General features: G+C 63.2%; 1 protein-coding gene and 1 non-coding gene across 2 annotated transcripts in view; one reads left to right on the top strand and one right to left on the bottom strand.

Annotated features, from left to right (window-relative positions):
* Positions 1 to 25,023, bottom strand: part of ADAMTS7 (ADAM metallopeptidase with thrombospondin type 1 motif 7) — a 42,534-nt gene extending 17,511 nt beyond the window's left edge. Inside the window, exons 1-17 of the mRNA XM_066196630.1 lie at positions 24,930 to 25,023; positions 22,802 to 23,145; positions 21,793 to 21,964; positions 19,737 to 19,936; positions 18,725 to 18,808; positions 17,196 to 17,320; positions 16,064 to 16,213; positions 15,321 to 15,464; positions 11,959 to 12,103; positions 10,591 to 10,683; positions 9,938 to 10,083; positions 8,006 to 8,175; positions 7,712 to 7,845; positions 5,118 to 5,238; positions 4,614 to 4,858; positions 1,990 to 2,131; positions 542 to 668 (exon numbers count right to left, since the gene is read on the bottom strand). Coding sequence (XP_066052727.1) covers positions 542 to 668; positions 1,990 to 2,131; positions 4,614 to 4,858; positions 5,118 to 5,238; positions 7,712 to 7,845; positions 8,006 to 8,175; positions 9,938 to 10,083; positions 10,591 to 10,683; positions 11,959 to 12,103; positions 15,321 to 15,464; positions 16,064 to 16,213; positions 17,196 to 17,320; positions 18,725 to 18,808; positions 19,737 to 19,936; positions 21,793 to 21,964; positions 22,802 to 23,145; positions 24,930 to 25,023 — 2,636 coding nt within the window. The remainder of the gene's footprint in view (positions 1 to 541; positions 669 to 1,989; positions 2,132 to 4,613; positions 4,859 to 5,117; positions 5,239 to 7,711; positions 7,846 to 8,005; positions 8,176 to 9,937; positions 10,084 to 10,590; positions 10,684 to 11,958; positions 12,104 to 15,320; positions 15,465 to 16,063; positions 16,214 to 17,195; positions 17,321 to 18,724; positions 18,809 to 19,736; positions 19,937 to 21,792; positions 21,965 to 22,801; positions 23,146 to 24,929) is intronic.
* Positions 25,024 to 25,933: 910 nt separating this feature from the next.
* Positions 25,934 to 26,006, top strand: TRNAK-CUU (transfer RNA lysine (anticodon CUU)). The gene has a single exon. It is a non-coding gene; the product is annotated as a tRNA-Lys (tRNA).
* Positions 26,007 to 26,175: the final 169 nt, after the last annotated feature.

Here is a 26,175-nt window from a genome sequence, read left to right as displayed (position 1 = left end):
GCGGGGCAGGGTCTCTCACCCGGTGGGGCAGGGTCTCTCACCTGGCGGGGCAGGGTCTCTCACCTGGCGGGGCAGGGGCTCACCTGGCGGGGCAGGGTCTCTCACCTGGCGGGGCAGGGGCTCATCTGGCGGGGCAGGGTCTCACCTGGCGGGGCAGGGTCTCTCACCTGGCGGGGCAGGGGCTCACCTGGCGGGGCAGGGGCTCACCTGGCGGGGCAGGGTCTCACCTGGCGGGGCAGGGTCTCTCACCTGGCGGGGCAGGGGCTCACCTGGCGGGGCAGGGTCTCTCACCTGGCGGGGCAGGGGCTCACCTGGCGGGGCAGGGTCTCACCTGGCGGGGCAGGGTCTCTCACCTGGCGGGGCAGGGGCTCACCTGGCGGGGCAGGGTCTCTCACCTGGCGGGGCAGGGGCTCACCTGGCGGGGCAGGGTCTCACCTGGCGGGGCAGGGTCTCTCACCCGGTGGGGCAGGGGCTCACCTGGCGGGGCAGGGTCTCTCACCCGGTGGGGCAGGGGCTCACCTGGCGGGGCAGGGTCTCTCACCTGGCGGGGCAGGGCTCCTCGCTGCAGGTGCGCTGCTGGTCGTCGGGGCGGGTGAGCGCGTCGCAGAACCGCTCCTCCACCAGGCCCGCCAGCCTCTCCACGCAGTGCACCACCTGCCTCTGCACCCCTGCGGCGGGAGGGACACTGAGGGCACCCCCGGGGGCTGGCAGGCTCCCCTGGGGGCCCTGACACCACACGGGGTGTTGGGAACCTGACCCACCCAGCAGCCGCTGATGGGAGGCCCCTGGTGGGCCGGAGCCACCACAAGAGCAGAAGGACAATGAAGCCACCCCGTGAAGCTGCGAGTCCCTTTGCGCTGAGGGCGCGGCGCACTCATGGAGCACCCGCGCAGCTGGGGCAGGCTGGCAGCTGGAGGTGCTGCAGCAGCTGCTGCACCCTCCCGCCACCGCCGCCCGCGTGCCCTGCGAGTTCTGGGGGCTGCGGGGCGCCCAGGGGCAGCACGCAGCCCCTCTGGCAGCCCTGCCCCAGCCCAGCGCGGGGACAAAACGCTGCCCAGCGCCCCGCGTCCCCGGCCTGCTCCCAGGGGTTTTAGTGGTGACCTCAGCACAGCGCCCCGCTCCGGCTTCTGTCCCCGTTGTGTAACACGCACTTGACCTGTGACACGGAGAGCTGTCACCACGGGCCCAGCTGAGGCTGACAGGACCCTGCTGAGGCTGCTGAGCCGGGCTCTGGCTCAAGCACTCGGGAGCTTACAGAGCCCTGGGACTCACCAGAGGCTCAGGGTGAGCCCTCCCAAACGCAAACCTCATCTCACATCATCACCAAGTGCAGCAAGAGGCGCTCGGCCCTCCTCCAGCTGCTCACCCTCACCCCACTCCTGCCGGATTCACTCCTCTAGTTCCCTTCTGCTCTGGAAGCCAAGCGCTCGAATCACACAAAGGAAAGCTGGTTTTAAACAAAGCCCGCGTCCTGGCACTCCGTGCTACCTAGAAAGCACGAGTGTCCTTGAATTCCCCTTTTTTCCAGTGCCAGCTGCTCTCGAGGAAGCGTTTGCTGCTCCCAGCCTCCCCTGGCAGCCTTCTAGAAACGTCCCTCAGCATCAGCCGCCCCAAAAGCTGCCCTGGGGACCCCGGGGTGCCCAGCCAGGGGTGCCGTGGGGCAGGATGGGGGGAAGCAGATGTCCACACACGGACACCGCGGGACGCCGGCGCTGTCTGTAAAACCCTGGGTATTCTCCCCGCGTGGAGAGGCCCAGCCGCGCAGGAGAGCGGCCCTTCCACATTCCCTGATTTCTCTAAAGCTCTTCTGTCAGGACACCGAGCCCGGAGCAAAGCACTGATAAAGCCCCCACGGGGACACCCGTGACCTGGGCAGCTGTCCCTTTCTTCTTCCCCTCACACCTCGCGAAACGCAAGACTCGGGAATCTCCAAGGCTCCCCAGGGATGCTGCGGTGCTGGGAGCGGGCGTCCCGCGGGGCTGCGCTCACCTGTCCCGCAGGTGGCCGTGCAGGTGGTCCAGGAGCCAAAGCGCCACAGGAACTCGGGCTGCTCGATCTCGTTCTCGCTGTCGGCCGGGCGCTGGATCGTGTACTGGTACCTCACCCCGGGGTTGGTCTCCTGGAACAGCAGCTGGGGGACACAGGGGACAGGCAGGGGGTGAACTGGGGGACACGGGGGACAGGCAGGGGGTGAACTGGGGGACACGGGGGACAGGCAGGGGTGAACTGGGGGACACGGGGGACAGGCAGGGGTGAACTGGGGGACACGGGGGACAGGCAGGGGGTGAACTGGGGGACACGGGGGACAGGCAGGGGGTGAACTGGGGGACACAGGGGACAGGCAGGGGGTGAACTGGGGGACACAGGGGACAGGCAGGGGTGAACTGGGGGACACAGGGGACAGGCAGGGGGTGAACTGGGGGGACACGGGGGACAGGCAGGGGGTGAACTGGGGGACACGGGGGACAGGCAGGGGGTGAACTGGGGGACACGGGGGACAGGCAGGGGGTGAACTGGGGGACACAGGGGACAGGCAGGGGTGAACTGGGGGACACAGGGGACAGGCAGGGGGTGAACTGGGGGGACACGGGGGACAGGCAGGGGGTGAACCGGGGGACACGGGGGACAGGCAGGGGGTGAACTGGGGGACACGGGGGACAGGCAGGGGGTGAACCGGGGGACACGGGGGACAGGCAGGGGGTGAACTGGGGGACACGGGGGACAGGCAGGGCGTGAACTGGGGGACACGGGGGACAGGCAGGGGGTGAACTGGGGGACACGGGGGACAGGCAGGGGTGAACAGGGACTGGGGGACACAGGGGACAGGCAAGGGGTGAACTGGGGGACACGGGGGACAGGCAGGGGGTGAACAGGGACTGGGGGACACAGGGGACAGGCAGGGGGTGAACTGGGGGACACGGGGGACAGGCAGGGGGTGAACTGGGGGACACGGGGGACAGGCAGGGGGTGAACTGGGGGACACGGGGGACAGGCAGGGGTGAACTGGGGGACACGGGGGACAGGCAGGGGGTGAACTGGGGGACACGGGGGACAGGCAGGGGGTGAACTGGGGGACACGGGGGACAGGCAGGGGGTGAACTGGGGGACACGGGGGACAGGCAGGGGGTGAACTGGGGGACACGGGGGACAGGCAGGGGGTGAACTGGGGGACACGGGAGACAGGCAGGGGTGAACTGGGGGACACAGGGGACAGGCAGGGGGTGAACAGCAGCTGGGGGACACAGGGGACAGGCAGGGGATGAACTGGGGGACACGGGGGACAGGCAGGGGATGAACTGGGGGACACAGGGGACAGGCGGGGGGTGGTGAACTGGGGGACACAGGGGACAGGCGGGGGGTGGTGAACTGGGGGACACAGGGGACAGGCAGGGGATGAACTGGGGGACACAGGGGACAGGCAGGGGGTGGTGAACTGGGGGACACAGGGGACAGGCAGGGGGTGAACTGGGGGACACGGGGGACAGGCAGGGGGTGAACAGGGACTGGGGGACACAGGGGACAGGCAGGGGGTGGCCGGGCAGGGCACTGGGAAGTGGATTAGCCCCAGGGGTTCTCAGGAGAGAAGGAGCTGCCCAGCAGGGCCAGAAGGACATGAGCCTGTGCCCAGCTCCACAGCAGAGCTGGACGGGACTCGGAGTAGCCGGTTTGGGGAGGGTGTCCCTGCCCACGGGTGGAATTTCCTAAACTCCCTCCCGCTCCAAAGGGGCTCCTGCTGCTCCTGTGGTTGACACAAGCCCTGCTCAAAGCGCCTCCCGCACCCGCGCTTGCCAGGGCCCCGAGTTCATCCCTGTTTTTCTTAGCCTAAGCACTCCCATTATTGCCAAAGCTTTGTTGTTCTTGGAGCTTTGGCGGGGGCCGGGGCGCCTTTCCAAAACCTCTCCATGAACATGGAAACGTTGTTGTCCAAAGGTTTTAATTAGCCTGTGAATCCCAGCCAGGGATCTGCGGGCGCTGAGCACGCCAGCGTTCCCATTAACGGCAGCGGGGCCAGGATCCCGCTCACATCCCGGCCCGAGCTGCTGCTCAAGGAGAGGCAGAAGCGGATTTTGGCTGCTCGGGGTGGCTGAGCTCTGGGTGAGCCTGTGCAAAGGACGGGATGCTCCGGGGAGTGCCAGGGCAGGGGGTCCTGGGGGTGCCTGGGGCGCAGCTCCGTGGCAATGACCACCTCTGCACCACACCTGGCGCCACGAGGGAGCTCAGCCCGCTGCCAGCATCTGTGGGATGATTCCCACTGGCTTCCCCAGAGGGAGGCTTGGCCTCAGGGTCACAGGGATATTGACTCCCGAGAGCTTTGGCAGCTCCCTCACTCCTGACTGTCCAGCCCAGCCAGAAGCACCGGAGGCTCCTTCCCTGGCTATGGTAAGATACAGGAAAGGCCTCGGGAAACGGCCCTTTCTCCTCACGCTCCCTCTCCTCTGTAAATATTTTGTGGAATGCTGCAAGGGCGATGAGCTGCTGGAAGTGGTGTGGGCTGGAAACACTCCCAGAAGAACACACCCCGAGGAGGTGCAGAGCCCACGGCCTGCGCGCAGGGAGGGGCCGTGAGGGACCACGGCAGCCCAGCCCCACAAGGAGGGCAGGATCCATCCTACCTGGATCCACACGGGCTCCACGGTGGGCCCCGGAGAGGTGAGGTTCTCCCAGTTCCCCGTCCTCTTGTAGGTGAAGGTGGTCCCTGCCACCCTGTAGTCCCCGTTCCACTGGATGGTCCAGCCACCGTTCAGGAAATACTTCTCGGGGTCCTCGCTCCGCAGCGCCAGGAAATTCCCGGCCTCCGCCACTTCCTCAATGCGGATCTCCCGGGCTCCCACGGGGATAATCCCAATGTCAACGTAACCTGGGAATGGAAGCGAGTGTCGGTCTTGGTGGAGGCAGAGATGATTTCTGTCCTTGTGTCCCCTGGGTGCCGGCACTGTGCCCATCCTTACACCTCTGTAAGGCACCAGTGGGCACCACACCCTACGCTGCCCTGAGCCCACCTGAGTTCCCTGCCGTCTCATCCCCAAAAAATCCACAAGCTGGAATTAAACTCCCCCTCCAAAGGGGCAGTGGCAGCAGCCCAGCGGTGCTCTGGGGACAGCAGGAGGTGCCCTTACCCAGCCCCTCGCTGTCCTCGAAGGTCTTGTGCACCGTGTGGCAGGTGGAGCCGTCCCCGTGGCAAACCCCACAGCGATCCTCCACCGCGTGCGAGTCGATCTCGTAGTCACAGCCCACGTTCTGCAACAGGGGAGCCCCGTCAGCCCCGCACCAGCCCCGCACCAGCACCTCCCAGTCACCGACAGCACCGACCGCATCGCTCCCAGTCACTCACAGCACCGACTGCATCGCTCCCAGTCACTGACAGCACCGACTGCATCGCTCCCAGTCACTGACAGCACCGACTGCATCGCTCCCAGTCACTGACAGCACCGACTGCATCGCTCCCAGTCACTGACAGCACCGACTGCATCGCTCCCAGTCACTGACAGCACCGACTGCATCGCTCCCAGTCACTGACAGCACCGACTGCATCGCTCCCAGTCACCGACAGCACCGACTGCATCGCCCCCAGTCACCGACAGCATGGACTGCATCGCTCCCAGTCACTGACAGCACCGACTGCATCGCTCCCAGTCACCGACAGCATGGACTGCATCGCTCCCAGTCACTGACAGCACCGACTGCATCGCTCCCAGTCACTGACAGCACCGACCGCATCGCTCCGAGTCACCAACAGCACCGACTGCATCGCTCCCAGTCACCGACAGCACCGACTGCATCGCTCCCAGTCACTGACAGCACCGACTGCATCGCTCCCAGTCACCGACAGCACCGACTGCATCGCTCCCAGTCACTCACAGCACCGACTGCATCGCTCCCAGTCACTGACAGCACCGACTGCATCACTCCCAGTCACTGACAGCACCACCTGCATCGCTCCCAGTCACTGACAGCATGGACTGCATCGCTCCCAGTCACCGACAGCACCGACCGCATCGCTCCCAGTCACTGACAGCATGGACTGCATCGCTCCCAGTCACCGACAGCACCGACCGCATCGCTCCCAGTCACTGACAGCACCACCTGCATCGCTCCCAGTCACTGACAGCACCGACCGCATCGCTCCCAGTCACTGACAGCACCGACCGCATCGCTCCCAGTCACTGACAGCACCACCTGCATCGCTCCCAGTCACTGACAGCACCGACCGCATCGCTCCCAGGCACTGACAGCACCGACTGCATCGCTCCCAGTCACTGACAGCATGGACAGCATCGCTCCCAGTCACTGACAGCACCGACTGCATCGCTCCCAGTCACTGACAGCACCGACTGCATCGCTCCCAGTCACCGACAGCACCGACTGCATCGCTCCCAGTCACTGACAGCACCGACCGCATCGCTCCCAGTCACCGACAGCACCGACTGCATCGCTCCCAGGCACTGACAGCATGGACTGCATCGCTCCCAGTCACTGACAGCATGGACTGCATCGCTCCCAGTCACCGACAGCACCGACGGCATCGCTCCCAGTCACCGACAGCACCGACTGCATCGCTCCCAGTCACCGACAGCACCGACCGCATCGCTCCCAGTCACTGACAGCACCGACCGCATCGCTCCCAGTCACTGACAGCACCGACGGCATCGCTCCCAGTCACCGACAGCACCGACTGCATCGCTCCCAGTCACTGACAGCACCAACTGCATCGCTCCCAGTCACCGACAGCACCGACTGCATCGCTCCCAGTCACTGACAGCACCGACTGCATCGCTCCCAGTCACTGACAGCATGGACTGCATCGCTCCCAGTCACTCACAGCACCGACCGCATCGCTCCCAGTCACTGACAGCACCGACCGCATCGCTCCCAGTCACTGACAGCACCGACTGCATCGCTCCCAGTCACTCACAGCACCGACTGCATCGCTCCCAGTCACCGACAGCACCGACCGCATCGCTCCCAGTCACCGACAGCACCGACCGCATCGCTCCCAGTCACCGACAGCACCGACTGCATCGCTCCCAGTCACTCACAGCACTGACCGCATCGCTCCCAGTCACTGACAGCACCGACTGCATCGCTCCCAGTCACTGACAGCATGGACTGCATCGCTCCCAGTCACCGACAGCACCGACCGCATCGCTCCCAGTCACTGACAGCATGGACTGCATCGCTCCCAGTCACCGACAGCATGGACTGCATCGCTCCCAGGCACTGACAGCATGGACTGCATCGCTCCCAGTCACCGACAGCACCGACTGCATCGCTCCCAGTCACTGACAGCACCGACTGCATCGCTCCCAGTCACTGACAGCATGGACTGCATCGCTCCCAGTCACTGACAGCACCGACTGCATCGCTCCCAGTCACTGACACCATCGACTGCATCGTCCCCAAGGGACTCACAGGATCCTGGGATGGCTCGGGTTGGAAGGGAGGTTAAAGATGACCCAGTTCCAGCCCCCTGCCATGGACAGGGACCCCTTTCCGGGGACCAGGCTGCTCCAAGCCCCGTCCATCCTGGCCTGGGCTGTGCTCTGGCTCCTCGAGGCCAGCCAGAGGCTGACACAGCCCGTGCCACTCACCCCATGGGAACCAGGAAAGCTCTCCGAGTGCGGACTGGCAAAAAGCACGAGCTCAGCACGAGAGGGAGGGGCCGCTGAGCACCCAGGGGCGGGTCCTGCCCCAGGTGTCCCCGTGTCCCCACCTTGCAGATGCCGTTGATGCAGACGTCGCGGCTGCCGTCGCTGTCGTAGCAGGGCGTCCCGTCCACCACCGCGTCCCGCAGCTTCTCCGCAAAGTACTCGTGCTCGGGCCGGCAGTGCAGCTCGCAGGGGTTCACTGGGGAGCAGGCACAGCCTCAGCCCCGGCTCCCAAAACACAAACCAACCCTGCGAGCCCAGCCAGGGTTCATGTAAAACACAGCACGAAGGGGCCGCGAGGCACCCTGCGGGGCCGTGTCCCGGCGTGCCCAGCTCGCAGCTCTCTGCCCTCCACTCACGGTTGTTGGGCACTGGGGTCCACTTGTAGAGCTTCCCCTTGTAGAGCATGGGGTTGAACTGGCTGCACTGGAGCTGGCGGAAGGAGGGCCTGTCCGGGGGACAGCGCCGCACGTTGCAGATCCGGAACCGCTTCCGCTCCCCCAGGCAGTACCGGCCCCCGTACTTGGGCCTGTGGGGGGGAAACGGGGGTCACCCAGGGGCTGAGAGCTCAGAATCACAGAGCTGTGCGATGGTTTGGGTCGGGAGGGACATTAAAGTCCATCCCTGTTCCAGCCCCTGCCGTGGGGACAGGGACACCTTCCATAGACCAGGCGGCTCCAAGCCCCGTGCAGCCCGGTGCCCGTCCCGCTCTCCATCCCACCCAGGGAGAGCTCCTGACTCCGCTCCTCTGCTGCCCCAGGGAATGGCAAAGCTGACACTGGACTTTTTAAAGCCAGACAGACTTGAGAGGCATCAAGAATGTTTTACTCAGATGCCAGCAGACCCTCACAACGCGGCCACCATCTCCCGCCACGCTGCCTTTCCCTTCGGTCACACCACTGTCCCCGGCCATTTGTCAGTGACCTCATGAAAATTCCTTCTCCTGGGCACACTTTGCTGAGGAGAATGAAGCCAGTGATTATTTTAGGGCTGTGTTTACATGCTCTGCCCTGAGGAATGGCTGTGGGCGGGGCGGGATGCCCAGCACACATTTACTCACTTCATCCCAAGGGCAAAGCTGAATATTTACCTCCGGTGGCCAAAGCAAACAACTGCCCGGGGAAATTCCCAGTGTTTGCTCTCCTGCCTGTCCACAGCTGTGTTTGGAACACTCCATAAACCACCAGAGCACCTCTGCCACAGAGCTTATGCCAAACACCAACCCAGGTCCTGACCCAGGACTGAGATGACAGAGCACTTCCCTCAAGAGCCCAACGGCATGTACCAAACTCACCCGAGGAAGAGGATGGGCAGAACACATCTGGAAGGGTCAGGAGCTCACTCCTGGGGCTGCCAGAGCTCCCCATGCCATGGAAAACATCCCTACCCTGGAACATCCCTACAAATGCCTTTTCCTCCCCATCCCAGGGTGCTCTGACACCAGGGCAAGCCGGGGGGTTGGCTGAATCCAGTGCAACAGTGATTTGGAGACCATGGGGACATCTGGGGAGCAGATGGGTCAGTCCAGAAATCCCAGGCTGGAGATGGCAGCTCCTCCAGCAGTGCCTGGACATTTCCAGGCAGGAGCCAGCGCTGGCCCATGGAATGCAGCAGGGCGATAAAGCGCAGCAGGATTTTTCAAAACAACTCTGAATCAGGCTCCAAGAATGCCTGGTTTGCCCGTCTGTCACTAAAGGACACGGGAGATGTTTTACATCTCCGAGCGTGGAGTCTCTGCCCCTTGTTTGTGTCACACTGCAGCACTGCCAGCGCAGGGGACGGAACAAGGACCCTTCCAAGCCAAACCCAAACGCTCCCAGCACTGTGTGACTCCTGCCTGGTGTCCTGGGCAGTCCAGGGGATGGAACAAGGACCCTTCCAAGCCAAACCCAAACCCTCCCAGCACTGTGTGACTCCTGCCTGGTGTCCTGGGCAGTCCAGGGGATGGAACAAGGACCCTTCCAAGCCAAACCCAAACGCTCCCAGCACTGTGTGACTCCTGCCTGGTGTCCTGGGCAGTCCAGGGGACGGAACAAGGACCCTTCCCACCCAAACCCAAACCCTCCCAGCACTGTGTGACTCCTGCCTGGTGTCCTGGGCAGTCCAGGGGATGGAACAAGGACCCTTCCCACCCAAACCCAAACGCTCCCAGCACTGTGTGACTCCTGCCTGGTGTCCTGGGCAGTCCAGGGGACGGAACAAGGACCCTTCCCACCCAAACCCAAACCCTCCCAGCACTGTGTGACTCCTGCCTGGTGTCCTGGGCAGTCCAGGGGACAGGGCTGGCTTACGTGGGGTGGCTGCAGTGCCTCTCAGCACTCTGCACTCCTGCACCACAGCTGCGGGAGCAGGAGGCCCAGGAGCTCCAGGAGCCCCAGGCGCCGTCGATGGGCTGCGGCCGGAATCCCACGGGAACGCACTCGCCGTTGAAGCACCACTGTGGGGACAGGCAGGAAGAGGGGACACAGGGTTAAGGACGGGCCCAGCACATGGATTGTCCCGTGGGAATCCCGGCTTGGATTGCATGGAGGTGCCCGGGGCCAGCTGGGCTCTGCCTCAAGCAACGGGAAACTCAGAGGTGTTGTCGGGCTGCTTGAGGATTTGGGGGAGACAACAAACCCGGAGCCCCACGGAGACCCCTCAGCAAAGGGATTCACAGCCCAGTGACAGCTCAGAGGCGCCTCCCCAGCAGTGGGGAAGATCCCAGGGAGGAGAGTCCACGAGCCTTGTGCTCTCCGTGGTCATTAACGGTGGGTTTCGCCTTCCCAGGTGATTCCAGTGACCCCAAGTGAGTCCCGTTCCCTGAGGGCGGTCCCTGCTGGGCCAGGGGGGTTTGGGCAGAGCGAGGGCAGTGGGATGAGCCCAGCCCTGCACTGGGCCCTGCACAGCCCCTGTGAGTGCAGGAGCAGGGGGCCCAAGGCCATGGAGGGGTGTCCCCTGTTACCTTGCTGTCCCCACACGCCGTGCCGTCCACGGCCGCGTCCAGCTTGGAGTGACACGTGTTCCCCACCGTGCACCACAGCGTGCTGCAGACACTCTGTGGGACACAGAGGGACATGGTTCCTGCCCAGCACAGATCCGTCCCTCCAGCAGAGATCAGATCCACCCCTGGGCACAGATCAGATCCCTCCCTGGGCACAGAGCAGATCCATCCCTGGGCACAGATCAGATCCCTCCCTGGGCACAGATCAGCTCCATCCCTGGGCACAGATCAGCTCCACCCCTGGGCACAGATCAGATCCACCCCTGGGCACAGAGCAGATCCCTCCCTGGGCACAGATCAGATCCATCCCTGGGCACAGATCAGATCCCTCCCTGGGCACAGAGCAGATCCATCCCTGGGCACAGATCAGATCCCTCCCTGGGCACAGATCAGCTCCATCCCTGGGCACAGATCAGCTCCACCCCTGGGCACAGAGCAGATCCATCCCTGGGCACAGAGCAGATCCATCCCTGGGCACAGAGCAGATCCCTCCCTGGGCACAGATCAGATCCATCCCTGGGCACAGAGCAGATCCACCCCTGGGCACAGATCAGATCCATCCCCGGGCACAGATCAGCTCCATCCCTGGGCACAGATCAGATCCACCCCTGGGCACAGATCAGATCCACCCCTGGGCACAGATCAGATCCACCCCTGGGCACAGAGCAGATCCCTCCCTGGGCACAGATCAGATCCACCCCTGGACACAGATCAGATCCACCCCTGGGCACAGATCAGCTCCATCCCTGGGCACAGATCAGATCCATCCCTGGGCACAGATCAGATCCATCCCTGGGCACAGATCAGATCCATCCCCGGGCACAGATCAGATCCATCCCTGGGCACAGATCAGATCCCTCCCTGGGCACAGATCAGCTCCATCCCCGGGCACAGATCAGATCCATCCCCGGGCACAGATCAGATCCATCCCTGGGCACAGATCAGATCCACCCCTGGGCACAGATCAGATCCACTCCTGGGCACAGAGCAGATCCACCCCTGGGCACAGATCAGATCCATCCCTGGGCACAGATCAGATCCACTCCTGGGCACAGATCAGATCCACCCCTGGGCACAGATCTGCTCCACCCCTGGGCACAGATCAGATCCCTCCCTGGGCACAGATCTGCTCCATCCCTGGCACAGATCAGATCCCTCCCTGGGCACAGATCAGATCCACCCCTGGGCACAGATCAGATCCGTCCCTGGGCACAGATCAGATCCCTCCCTGGGCACAGATCAGCTCCATCCCCGGGCAGGGTGAGCTCAGCCCCACCAAAGCCCCCGCGGTGCCCCCCGAGCCCGCCGCCCACCAGGGACCCCCCTTACGTCCATGTCGTCGCAGAAGGTGGAGTAGGGGCCGTACTGCAGCCGGCACTGGTGGCCCACGTCGTACAGGACACCCGGGGGCACCAGGGGGAAGTCCAGCACCTCCCGGGCCGGGGGGTCATCCAGGCACAGCCCCCAGCCCCGGCTGAAAGAGACAGGTCACGGCGGTGTCACCCCGGGGATCCAACACCTCCGGCAGCTGCTCAGTGTGCCCGGGTGAGGAGCAGTCGGCATTTCCCGATTCTCTCTGCAATCCCCGAGCTGCTCCGGTGTGGGTGGGCACCTCTGGGTACCCCCCAGAGTGATCCCCCCATGTCCCCCCCGGGGTGGCAGGACACGGGGAAGGTGAAGGGGCAACAACCACAAATGTCCCGAATGGACCCACAACCTCCGGGAAGGTCCGTGCAGACCCTGCTCACAGGAATAAAGGAGATCATCAGACGTGCTGTCGCCCACGCTGCCACCACAGACGCGCTCCGGGCAGGCGGCACAGGGCTTTTCTTTGGAGCAGGGGTGGGAGCGGAGCAGCCAAGGCGGGCGGTGCCTCCCTGCGCTCCGATCCTTCCCAAACACTCACGGAATTGTCACCAGTTCAGCGCTCGGTGTCGATTTAAACAAACTCGCTCCCAGCCCGGCCAAGCCTCTGGCAAGGCTGCCGCGGCCGAGCAGATGACCCGGCCTTGCTGCGATTGGGAGCGGCTCTGAATTAACCCGAAATGAGATTCCGCTCCGACCCAAACCGGCAGCAGCACGGAAACAGGGGCTGGAGGCCGGAGAGCCGCTCTGGGGTGCCGGCAGTGCCGCGGGGTGATGCCCAGCAGAGCCAGCACCCCGCCCTCCCTCTCCCATCCCACCCACTGGTCCCCACCGGACACCTGCAAACAGCTCCCTGGGCTGGAGACAGCCCCCTGAACTCCCATGGATATCCTCACTGGAATACACCTGTGGAAAACCCAGGAAATGGGTTACTTGCAGCAGCCCAGGGGCTCCAAAGTGCCCCTGTCCAAATTCCCGGCTGCAGGAGCATCCTGCCGCTCCCAGCCCAGCGGGAAGGGCAGCCTGGCTGTGGGCGATGGGGGCGTGGGTTGGGCGGCTGGACACGGGGCCCTGGGGCAGCCTGTGCCAGGCACACCCTGCAGGGCACTGCCACACGTATTTCCACAGAATCCTGGAATGGTTTGCGTTGGAAGGAGCCTTAAGGCTCATCCCATTCTGCACACTTGGAGTGTTGTCTCTACAAACGGAAGGAATGGTGTCCTTAACCGGGAAAAGTCCAGTTCATCCTGGATGAGCCCAGGTGTGACACTCGTGCTGCTCTGGACCCTTCACCCTCTGCCTGTTTGGGCCCACACGTCCCCCCCCACTGTCCCCAGCCTCCTGTCCCTCTGAGCTGCCTGTCCCTGCCAGCTCCCTGTCCTGCCCCAGCTCACAGAGCGCTCTCCAGCCACTCTGGGGGTGACTGGGATCTGCTTCAACTTCCCAGCTTTTCCAGAATCCATTTCGTTGTTAAATATTTTACAGTCCTTCAACTACAGTCTGTTCAACTGGCCAAAACACATCTCCAATTGGGCAGGGAGAAATTGGCCTGAGTTTCCCTCTGGCTTCCAGGGATCTGCAGTAAATCCCAGTCCACGGGGAAAGACGCAGGGGCCTGCACTGCTCTGCCTGTTCCAGCCCGCTCCTTAACAAGCTGGAGGATGGAGTGGATGGAACAATGATTAAATCCCCAGCTGTGAGCAGCCTGAGAGGATCTGCAGATACATTTGCGAGCGAGATTAAAATTCCAAAAAGCTCCCAGAGAACTGGAGGAAGGGCCCAAAAAAAGCCAGGAGAGACTTGAACAGAAACAGAGGCAGAGTTTGAGAGGAATCAGCTGCAGAGGCACGGAGCCGGTGGGGCTGGCAGGGGAGTGGCACGGGCAGGGGAAGGGCAGCAGGCCCCAGGCCCTGGCAAGAGGAGGATGATGGAAACAGAGCTCCAGCCCTGTGGAAAGAGGCTGAAAATCTGGTTGCCTGATGCAGAGCAAAGACCCTCCACCACCAGAGCACCAAAACACCCTGTGCCAGCATCCTACACTGGCCTGAGCGAGGGGACACCTCCCCTGGGGACACTGCTGCCACAGCAGGGACAGGACCTGTCCCAGAGTGCCCTCGTGTCCCTGAGTGAAGCCCCAGTGCTGGCTGCAGTGCTGGGGCCGTGCTGCTGCCGGGAATCACTTTCAGATTCTCCAACACTGGGCAGCGCTTGTCAAATAATAATAATAATAATAATGATCTTGTGTAAAATAATAACAGCCATCGTCCCAGAGCGTGGCTTTTCCCAACGTGAGCTCTGTTCCAGCAACCCCAGGTCAGCAGGGTCCTGTTTCCTGGCTCCCTGCCTCCCTTTGTCCCGCCAACATCCCAACAAACAGCTCCTGTCCGTGCTGGCCCCGGGGTGTCACAGGCGGTGACAGACGCCTGCCGGGCCCTGTGCTGCTCCCCAGGAAGAGCTGCTCCTTCGGGGGGAGCCAAGAGACCCAAACCCCACCAGAGGAGCCTCCAGCTGCTCCGTCTCCCCCAGCACAGCTCGCAGCAGCAGCCCAGGCTCATCACAAGCAGGAAATCCTTGGTTGCCAAGTGAAGGTTAAGAGCAGAGGGCCAAGAGCGCTGCGGATGCGGGAAAGCTCCGTTCCTCTGAAAGCCATAAATCAGCAATCATTCCCCCTGCACGGGGCCAAGCCCACATGTCCCAGGCTGGGATTTGGGGCTGGAGCCTGGCCTCAGCAGCCTCCCGGCCACGGAACACCAGCCCCTGGCCCAGCTCCCCCCTCGCTGCTTTCAAAGGGGGGAGAATGTTCCTCCAGCGCGGGCCACTGGCTGACAAACCAAACTCCTTGGAGCCTCCTAACAGCAGGCTGAAACATCAGCCACGGGCGCTAAAAATAAACAAAGGCAGGGAAGAATCTGGCTGGGTCTGGTTTGCCCACGTCAGGCAGAGAGAGTGGAAGAGATTCTGCAGAACCTGCAGGGAGCATCGAGGGAAAACACTCCGCTTTTATCTGTGCAACCACAGCCCCTGTGCCGCCCACAAAAGTTCCTGACCCCCCTTCACAGCACAGAGGGAGGCAGCCCCGGGAGGATCCGTGGAATGGTTTGGTGGGAAGGGACCCTAAAGCTCATCTCATCCCACCCCCTGCCATGGGCAGGGACACCTTCCACTGTCCCAGGCTGCTCCAAGCCCCAGGGATGGGGCAGCCACAGCTGCTCTGGGCAAAGAGCCCCAACACCCTCAGAGAGATGATCTCAGAGGTAAGAGCACCCCCCTGCCCGGGCCCCGACCCCCAGTCCCATCAGAGAGGAAGAAGAGGAGGCAGCACTCACTCGAGGAAGCGTGTGATGTACTCGCGGCTGCAGCGGGACCAGGTGAGTGGGGACGTGTCATACAGGAGCTGTGGAGACATGATGAAAGGTCTTTTCCCAACTGGCTCACAGTCATTGCTGCTTCCATCATGCTGAATCCCAAAACTGTGTAAGAGCACAGCCCACGGAGGGGAGGTGAGCCACGAGCACCAGAGCCACCACAGCCAGCGCTCCCGGCACGGCGCGGCCCCGGGAGCAGGGACCTGCCCTGGGGGACCTGCTGCTGGCAGCCCTGAACTTTGTCCCCTTGTGCTTTCAGTTCAGCTTTCCCACTGAAAACTCGGGAATATCCAACCAGATCCCGCTGGTGGGTGTTTTCCCACACAGGGAACTGTGGTGTTCAAGTGACCTCATGGAAATTTAACTGAGACTGGGGCAGGCAAAACCCTGTCGCTGATGTTACAGACAGATCCAACTTTAAAACTTCTCAGTGGGCAACCCCTGCTCCAAAGCCTTCCCAAACCACCCCAGGACAACACACAAGTGCAATTTGCTCCAGGTTGCCTTGCATTACGTGGTTCTCGTTAAACCTGGGACAACCCAAGACTTCGGGATGAAATCCTCAGGGAGCAAGGGAGTGTTTGCACCGGTGAGGAACCACTTGGGAACCATCTCCCGGCTTCCCCGCCCCCAGTGCCTTCCCCAGCCCCAGGGCGCACAGAGGAACAGGAGGAGGAGGAGGAGGAGGAGGAGGAGGGTGGTACCTGTGTCCGAGCTCGTGGGCCACGGTGAAGGCGAGGGGCAGCCCCGTGTCCTCGTTGATGTTGCAGCTCCGGTGGGGTTGGCACATCCCGGCCACGTGGGACAGCCCCAGGGTCTCACAGGGCCTGTTCATGGCAGCACAGATGTCCTTCCTTGGCCGAGGGGGACGAGGACACACGGACAGACAGACAGACAGAGAGCAGAGAGGGCGTTGGAAGGCGGCAGGACACACGGACAGCGGCCAAACGGGAGCGAGAGCGGAGACGTGCAACATCCTTCCACAGGGGAAACATCGGTGACCTTTCCTTTCCCCTTTCCTCTCCCAGTATCCCCAGCCCATTATTAAGCCTGATGGATGGGAGCTGCTGGCCAGCCTGGCTGCGTTTATCCCCTTGTATAAATAAAGCTGATGCTGGGGATAAGCAAGCCGTGCTATGGGGAAGCACATCCCAGAGGTGCTGTGGCTTTCCAGGGCAGCTCCAGCCACCCAGGAAGAGCAGCTCCATCAAAGCACAGGGCCCGAAGTGCCTCATTTCTGCTACAAAGCGACCTCCCAGAGAGGACAAAGCTGCTGCGGGTTGTGAATCCTCACCCAAAGCACCACAAGAGCCAGCTCACAGCAGCCCAAAAGCCTCAAACCAGGCTTTGACTGCAAGGTACACAAACTTGGCCAGAGGCAGGGATTCCTGCCAGCTCCCTGGGAGGTCAGGGGCTTCCCAGAGGCTCCTCTGCCAAGCCCAGCCTCCGAGGGAACAGGGAGAGTTAATCCTGGGAGGATCCAGCCCTTCTGGGGCTTGGCAACAGGGCCACGGTGAAAACCTGGCTTGGAAACCTCAGCTGGGAGCTGTGTCCAGGTTTAAACCTGAGATCCGAGACCAGGACACAGAATCACGGACTCGTGGAATGGTTTGGGTTGGAAGGGGACCCTACAGATCACCGAATTCCAACCCCCTGCCATGGGCAGGGACACCTTCCACAGCAGTTCCAGCCATCAGGAAACATCCCCCGATTCCACATGCAGGTGAGAGGGGGATTTCCACAGCTCCCAGGGAAGATGTTTCCCTGCCTGCCCCCACCTGCAGCCAGGTGAGATTTGAGGTGCCACGGCCCCAGAGCTGTCCCTGGGCCCCACACCTGGTGAGCAGCACGGCCACGTCGTGGTGCAGGGGGTGCGAGTCTCCCTTCACGTTGATGCTCTTCTGCCACTTGCAGAAGCTCTTCAAGGTGTTGTCGGCGTGGTGGGAGATCTTCAGGTCCTCCTGCCAACGCAAAGGGAGATCTGCTGGGGCTGTTTGGATTTGGGGATGGGGAGGGGAGAGGTCTGACCCCAGATGCTTCAGAGCGGAGTTGGGAGTGACTGCCACCCAGATGGAATTGCTCCATGTCTATGGCTTGGAGGCTGGGTGGGAAGACAGCCCTTTTCCTGCTCTCCTTTCATCTGTGGTTCAACCAAAACATGAATTCATCCAGAAAGAGGGGTGAAGAACCACTGCAGGAAAACCCCCCGTGATGGCTGAGAGTGAAGGACGTGGCTGTGGGGACCTCAGGCCCCCCAGAGCCACCACGGCAGCTTGGACACGGCCACCCAGTGACCCAGAGCCCTCTGCCACCACACTGCCACTGTGTTCCCCTAAACCACCCCAAGCCAGGCCTGGCAGCCCCTCTGCCCCTGTGTTCCCCTAAACCACCCCAAACCAGGCCCTGCAGCCCCTCTGCCCCTGTGTTCCCATAAACCACCCCAAACCAGGCCCTCCAGCCCCTCTGCCCCTGTGTTCCCATAAACCACCCCAAACCAGGCTCTGCAGCCCCTCTGCCCCTGTGTTCCCCTAAACCACCCCAAACCAGGCTCTGCAGCCCCTCTGCCCCTGTGTCCCCATAAACCACCCCAAACCAGGCCCTGCAGCCCCTCTGCCCCTGTGTTCCCCTAAACCACCCCAAACCAGGCTCTGCAGCCCCTCTGCCCCTGTGTTCCCCTAAACCACCCCAAACCAGGCTCTGCAGCCCCTCTGCCCCTGTGTTCCCATAAACCACCCCAAACCAGGCACTGCAGCCCCTCTGCCCCTGTGTTCCCATAAACCACCCCAAACCAGGCTCTGCAGCCCCTCTGCCCCTGTGTTCCCATAAACCACCCCAAACCAGGCCCTGCAGCCCCTCTGCCCCTGTGTTCCCATAAACCACCCCAAACCAGGCTCTGCAGCCCCTCTGCCCCTGTGTTCCCATAAACCACCCCAAGCCAGGCTCTGCAGCCCCTCTGCCCCTGTGTTCCCCTAAACCACCCCAAGCCAGGCTCTGCAGCCCCTCTGCCCCTGTGTTCCCATAAACCACCCCAAACCAGGCTCTGCAGCCCCTCTGCCCCTGTGTTCCCATAAACCACCCCAAACCAGGCTCTGCAGCCCCTCTGCCCCTGTGTTCCCATAAACCACCCCAAACCAGGCCCTGCAGCCCCTCTGCCCCTGTGTTCCCATAAACCACCCCAAACCAGGCTCTGCAGCCCCTCTGCCCCTGTGTTCCCATAAACCACCCCAAACCAGGCTCTGCAGCCCCTCTGCCCACACCGTCCTTGGCTCAACCAGCCAGGACAAGGAGGCAAACCTGGATTTGTCCCCCGCACACACTCAGCCAGGCCACCAGGAGAGCCCAGGAGGGTTTTGCAGCCCCCTCACCTCCTCGCGCTCCAGCAGGATGAGGCGAACGATGGCGATGTTGATGGGGTTCCCGATGCTGGCGTGGTGGAACAGCCCGGCCACCTGCAGTGGGGACAGCCACGGGGACAGGGCTGGGCACACAGAGCAGCCAGGACACCGCTGCTGCTGCCACACCTCCTGCAGGGAAAGCTGTGGACAACAGCTCGGGAATTCCCCTCGTGGGAGACAAGAACAGGCAGGGGCCCGGAGTGAGGCCAGCCATGAAATCCCTTCACACCCGATATCATCTGTGCAGACTCTGGAACTCAGCCAGGAACGCCCGGGAAGCCCCTCTGCTCTGCTCCTATGGGGTGTGTTTAACACGCCAGAGGAATTCGGTGCTCCCCGGGTGCCTCCACCACCTCCCTGAAGTCCAGGGACATCACCTGAGCTCCTCTGCCCAGTCCCACCCTTTCCTGGCTGTGTTTAACACCCCAGAGGAATTCGGTGCTCCCCGGGTGCCTCCACCACCTCCCTGAAGTCCAGGGACATCACCTGAGCTCCTCTGCCCAGTCCCACCCTTTCCTGGCTGTGTTTAACACGCCAGAGGAATTCGGTGCTCTCTGGGTGCCTCCACCACCTCCCTGAAGTCCAGGGACATCACCTGAGCTCCTCTGCCCAGTCCCACCCTTTCCTGGCTGGGTTTAACACCCCAGAGGAATTCGGTGCTCTCCGGGTGCCTCCACCACCTCCCTGAAGTCCAGGGACATCACCTGAGCTCCTCTGCCCAGTCCCACCCTTTCCTGGCCCCGGCAGCAGCAGAGGGACACATTGAGCCACCTCCTTATCTCTGCTGGTTTCACGGCACCAGCAAAGCCCCCCAGATCCCCAGCGGGGACCACCACGACCTGGCTCTCAGCTGTCCCCTCTGCCACCCCCACGGCGGACAGGAGCCGCCACGGAAGGTGACCCTGGATGAGCCCTGGGTGCCTCCCCACCGCCCGGAGCGCTCCAGGGCCGCAGGAACGCTGGGGCTCCCCGTGGCACTCACCATGTTCATCACGGTCAGCACGTACTTCTCGATGTTGTCGCTGCCGTGGAACTCCACCATCTTGGTGTCTGCCACCACCAGCGTCTCCACCCACTTCTCCCTGCTGATGGAGCGCTGCCTGAGCCTCCTCTTCCTCCTGGGCTGCCGCTGCTCCCACCTCTCCCTGCGCCTCTCCCACTGCTCCAGGCTTTCCTGGGACTCTGAGGGATTTAAGGGGGGAAAATAAAATGACTTTTTTTCCCTGATAAAATGCCTGCAACTTTAATATCTTCCTTTTAACTCAAAGGAATCGCCTTTGATGCGGAGAAGGCTCCACACTTGGACCCATAACTCAGTAATTCCCGTGCGTTTTGCCGTGGACTCTGAGCTCAACCTGCTGCAGGTGAGCAGGACACCAGAGAAACAAACAAAGCATTTGAAGGAATTTCTTTGACCAGAACAGGGTTTGCAATATTCCACAAGGAACAGGGAACTTCCCAAAGCAGAGCCTTAGCATTTGTAAGGAATTTATAGACAACACTGCGGAGATGCTTGAGAAACAACCTGAGAAAAAAACAAACCCCGGTGACTCAACATTCCGGGTGATCCCAAATCTGTATTTTCCAGGAAGGGACGGTTCCCACCCCGATAAACTCTGTGCCCCAAAGCCAGAGTGGTGAGTGGAGCTAAAGCCCAGCAGCACCAGAGCCCTGGGACAACACTGCAGGCCGGCACAGAGGTTCCACCAGGCACACGGAGCCCGGGCGCTGCTCCTTCCCAAGGGAAGGGTCGGGAATGTTCCCGGACGAGCCCGGGGGCGGCGGAGAGCTCCTCACGCACAGCAGCCACTGGGAATTCTCCAGCGGGGACTTTTCCTGTGACACGGCTCCGAGAGCAAGGTCAGGGTCAGCCCCAAGCTGGGTGAAGGCTTTACAAACCTCATCCCACACAGTGGGAATCGCTTTCATGGCCGGTTCGGGAGGGCTCGGCCTCGCTTCCCTAACAATGGACTCCTACATTTCCTGGGCTGCGCCGAACGTTAGCTGTGAAAGGGCGTTTTATCCCCCAGCCTGAAAAATCCCAACTATCCGGACCTCTTGATGAATTGCTAATACCACTGTGACAGTTCAGTCGCAGCAGCCTCCTTGGAGCTCGTTCCCCTCGTGGCCTTGGCTGCTGAGCTCCCAGCTGGCCTGAGGATGCTGCAGGGCTCCTGCGGCTTTTCCCCTTGGGAGGATTTCCCCTTGGGAGGATTTCCCCTTGGGATGATCCCTGTCCAACCCACCCAGCTGAGCACACGGACGGGAGCTCCACAACGCCAGCAGCGCCTGCCTGGCGTTGGGGCAAAGCAAAGAGCGGCACAGCAGAGCTCAGTGAGGGGAGGGCAGCCACTAAAACCCTACAGACTTTGGGGCTCCTTTGGGATTCTCCCGCGGGGCTGGCACAGCACATTCACCCCATTAGCCCCGACTGCAGAGCAGATCCACCTGAGCCACACACAGGCATACCCAGAGAAATTAATTTTCAAGAATAGACTTCAAAGTCCAGAAAGGACTTGAGCCAAGAGCAGACTTCAAAGCCTAGAAGAATCCCATTAAGATTATTACCACAGATTAAATAATTAATGGAGATCATCAGAAGGATGCCTGAAGATAACCCTAGTGTAGAAGCAAACCCCAGTTTGTGAAAGCACAGAGCTCCAGGACACGTGCAGCACATAATGCACTGCAGCTTCCTCGGGGAGTGAAGTGCCCATGAGCTTTTGGGAATGCAGTGAATTCCTCAGCGCTTGAAATCCTGGATTTAGGAGTTCATCCAGCCCGTCTGCTCTGCACAGGGAAGGACCCACGTGCACTCTGCCCACAGTGGGAACTCCCGGGGCAGCGACCGAGCTCCTCTCCCAAAGTCCAATGCCCTGGCAGCTCAAAAAGCAAAGTTTTCATGGAAATGAAAGCAAAAAGCTCCGTCCCCACATCACCCCCCTGCCTGCAGCAGGGCTGGGAGCGGCAGGTGAGAGGCGCAGCACCCACTGGGTCCCTGGTGGCACAGGCTGTGCCCAAAGGGGAAGGGTCAGTACCTGTCACACCGCAGGGTTCTCTTAGGGCCGGGGCTCTCCTGCCCTGCTCTGCCCCGTCCTTGGGCACCTGGCGCTTGTAGATCCTGTGGGGCTGGGCTGCTCCCTCCTCCCAGGGGCTGCTGGACACGGGCTCGATGAAATAGTCCTCGTTCATGAGCTGGAACACACCTTTCTGCCAGGGAGACACCGAGTGGCACCGTGAGGCCACCTGAGGAACCCGGGACTGGGAGTGACCGCGGGACCACAGCACCATGGAATGGTTTGGGTGGGGAGGGACATTAGAGCCCACCCAGTGCCACCCCTGCCACGAGCAGGGACAGCTCCCACCGTCCCAGGGTGCCCCAAGCCTTGTCCAGCCTGGCCTTGGGCGCTGCCAGGGGTCCAGGGGCGGCCACAGCTGCTCCGGGAATTCCATCCCAGCCCCTCACCACCCTCACAGGGAAGGATTCTTCCCAATATCCCGTTTACTCCTGCCCTCTGGGAAGCCACGGAGGATCCAATGGAGGCGTCCTCCCTCCAAAATGAGAGACAGGGGCATGAGCACTGCCCCACCAGTTATTTGGGACCATTTCTGCAAACCCACAGGAGGTTTTAAGCCCTTTCCCCCCAAAATAGGAAATACCCACAGTGGAACAAGGCAGTGCAGAGTCCAGGGAACAGCCAGCAGCTTCACCGTCCAGGAGCTGAGCTACCAGTAACAGCTCCAGCTGTGAGCCCCTCGTGTCCAGATGTGCTCCCCACAACCCCATTTACGTAGCAGAAGGCAGAGAACTGCTCTTTTCGGGGATTTGGGCACAAACAAGTAAACCCAGCCCCGGAGAGTTCCCAAACCACTGCGATCCATGGGAAATTCCCAGTCAGCTCATCCGTGGCTGCACCACAGCTGCGTGATGAGATGCTGACTCTGCTGCTGCTGCTTCTGGGAATTTTGGCGTCGCTTTTGGCAGAAAACAAAAGGGTTTCCCGCAGCTCCCGCAGTTCCCTCGTGGATCAAGGGGGCCGTACTCACCAGGCCATCGCAGGTGCTGAGGGCGGCCAGCCCCGCCTGCAGCGCCCGGCCCCGCACCTCCCCGATCATATGGCAGGAGTTGTAGGAGCGGGGCTGGATCTTGGCGCCCGCGATGCCCCCGAAACGCCTCTCGCTGACAAAGCCCGGAGCCAGGAGGCGCCTGTTGAGGCTCAGGTTGAATTTCAGGGCTTGCCCTCGGTACTGCAGCTCATAGAAGGCGGGCAGCTTGCTCCTGGAGGCGGGAGACCTCCGGTGAAGGGCGCGGTGGGACAAGTCGTAGGACAGGAAGGCTCCGCTCTCGTCGACCTTGATGGGATGGACGATGTCGCTGCCGGAGCGCGGCTCTGGGGAGAGGGGGTGCAGTGGTTACCTGCGGGGGTCTTCACCTTTCCTCTCACACCCCTTCCTTGCCCCGCGGCGGCGGCGTCAGGGGCCCGGGGAGCAGCTGGGTTTGGTCACTGGTGCGCACTGGGACGGCACGGAGCAGGGACAGCAGGGACAGCAGGGACTCCGCCTGCCCCTGCTGCCCTCGGGGGTCAGGCTGGGCTTTGCCAGGGCCAGCGTTAAGGTCAGGGTTAGGGGCCGGGGGGGCCAGGGGGAGTCCGGCAGCTCCGGAGCTCGGCTCTGCCGCGGCCGGCCCCGGTTACCGGCCACACGGTCCCGCGGTTAAACTCCGGCTGCCAGTAAAACACACCGAACGAACAATGAAAACAACGCCCCGAAAATCAAAACCCCGCTTTGAGACGGTGTTGGGACGCCGTGTCTCGGGGCAGAGCGGCCCCGGGCACGGGGCGCACCGGAGCCTCCCCAGCCGGGGAACCGGGAGGGGACCGGGAGGGGACCGGGAGAGGACCGGGGCTGCGGCTCCGACCGTGCCCAGCCCGGGGGGCGAGCGCGGCAGCGGCGGGGACACCGGGCTGTCCGGCCCCGGCCCCGCCGAGCGCCCCGAGAGCATCCCGCGAACAATCCCGCGGACACCCAGCGCTCATTTCCGCGGGCATCCCGCCCGCATCCCGCGGACACCCGGCGCTCATTTCTGCGAGCATCCCACGTTCAGTCCCGCGGACACCCGGCGCACATTTCCGCGGGCATCCCGCCCGCATCTCCGCGGACACCCGGCGCTCATCCCGCTCATCCCCGCGGACACCCGCGCTGCGCGGACACCCCGCACTCGTCCCCGCGGACACCCCGCACTCATCCCTGCGGACACCCCGCGCTGCACGGACACCCTACACTCGTCCCCGCGGACACCCCGCACTCATCCCTGCGGACACCCCGCGCTGCACGGACACCCTACACTCGTCCCCGCGGACACCCAGCGCTGCGCGGACACCCCGCACTCGTCCCCGCGGACACCCCGCACTCATCCCCGCGGACACCCGCGCTGCGCGGACACCCCGCACTCATCCCCACGGGCACCCCGCGCCCCGCGGGCCCCCCGCACTCATCCCCACGGGCACCCCGCGCTGCGCGGACACCCCGCACTCATCTCCGCGGACACCCCGCGCTGCGCGGACACCCTACACTCGTCCCCGCGGACACCCCGCACTCATCTCTGCGGACACCCCGCGCTGCGCGGACACCCCGCACTCATCTCCGCGGACACCCCGCGCTGCGCGGACACCCCGCACTCGTCCCCGCGGACACCCCGCACTCATCTCTGCGGACACCCCGCGCTGCGCGGACACCCCGCACTCGTCCCCGCGGACACCCCGCGCTGCACTGACACCCCGCACTCGTCCCCGCGGACACCCCGCGCTGCACGGACACCCCGCACTCATCCCCGCGGGCACCCCGCGCTGCGCGGACACCCCGCACTCATCCCCGCGGGCACCCCGCGCCCCGCGGGCCCCCCGCACTCGTCCCCGCGGACACCCGCGCTGCGCGGACACCCCGCACTCATCCCCGCGGACACCCCGCGCCCCGCGGGCCCCCCGCACTCATCCCCACGGGCACCCCGCGCTGCGCGGACACCCCGCACTCATCCCCGCGGGCACCCCGCGCCCCGCGGGCCCCCCGCACTCGTCCCCACGGGCACCCCGCGCTGCGCGGACACCCCGCACTCATCTCCGCGGACACCCCGCGCCCCGCGGGCCCCCCGCACGCCCCTCCCGCGGTCCCCCCGGACCTGTCCCCGCGGTGCCCCCGCCCGCGGCCAGCGCCAGCGCGGCGGCGACGGGGACGAGGGGCAGGAGCGGGCGCAGCGCGGCCGGGGCCGCCATGGCTGCGGCGGGCTGGGGGCTCCGCGCCGGGGCGGGGCCGGGCACAACGGAGGGCGGGGCTATGCACAATAGGGGGCGGGGTTATGTGCAGCAGGGGGTGGGGCCATACACATTAGGGGCGGGATGTTGTGCATCGGGGCGGGTTATACACGGCAGATGGGCGGGGTTATGCACATGAAATGTGGGCGGGGTTATGCATAATAAGGGCGGGGTTATGTACATCAGATGGTGTGGTCACACGTGTTCGGGCGGGGTTATGCACATCAGATGGGCGGGGTTATGATGTAAAAGGCGGGGCTAGGCATATTAAGGACAGGTTACGTATTAAAGGCGGGGCTATGCATATTAAAGACAGGGTTACGCATTAAGGGCGGGACTATGCATACTAAGGGCGGGGTTATTCACATCAGGGGCGGGGCTTCTGTTAAGCGTTGCCGGCGTGGCCCCTGGCGCCCCCTGGCGCTCCCTTGCCGCTTTGCTTCACCGGCCCCGCCGTGGGGATGGCGATTAAACAAAAAAATCACAACAATTCAGCCAATTTTCGGTCAAAAATGAACAACGGCGCTTGGCTGATGCCGCCGTGTCCCCCGCTCCCCAGCCGGGGTTGCCCGTCGCTGCCTTTTTTTATTTTCTCTCAGCTTAAAGCGCGCCGGGAGCAAACACCCGGGATTACTGAGCGCTGTTAATTAGCCCCTCGCGGGCTGCTGGTGGCGCCGGCATCCCACAGCTTTCCTCGGCCGCGCCTTCCAGCGCTCCGCACCTGCGGGCTTTAGGAAAAGGCTTAATTAGGCTGCCATGTTAAATATGCAAATCAGCCGGGGCAGGCGCCCCCTGGCGGGCGGGGCGGGCGGCGCGCGGGGCCGGCGGGGGGCGCTGCCGACACCCGAGGCGGTGGCTCCGTGTGCGTAGCGCCCGGCTAGCTCAGTCGGTAGAGCATGGGACTCTTAATCCCAGGGTCGTGGGTTCGAGCCCCACGTTGGGCGTGTCGTTTTTTTTTCGCCCCTCGATTTTTTTCATTATTTTATTTTTTTTTTTTTCAGCCCAGCCCGTCTGCTGACGTTGCGGGCGGCCCACGCCCGGCAGCCGAGGCGGCGGGGCGGAGCGGGGCGCGGGGGGAGCCCGCGGACTCCATGTCCCGGCATGCCCGGGCGG

This window comes from Chamaea fasciata, unplaced genomic scaffold, assembly GCF_029207755.1.
Source record: "Chamaea fasciata isolate MVZ Bird 193981 ecotype frontalis unplaced genomic scaffold, bChaFas1.0.hap1 SCAF_14, whole genome shotgun sequence".
Classification (NCBI taxonomy): Eukaryota; Metazoa; Chordata; class Aves; order Passeriformes; family Sylviidae; genus Chamaea; species Chamaea fasciata.
This window is presented reverse-complemented; position numbering and strand designations above follow the sequence as displayed.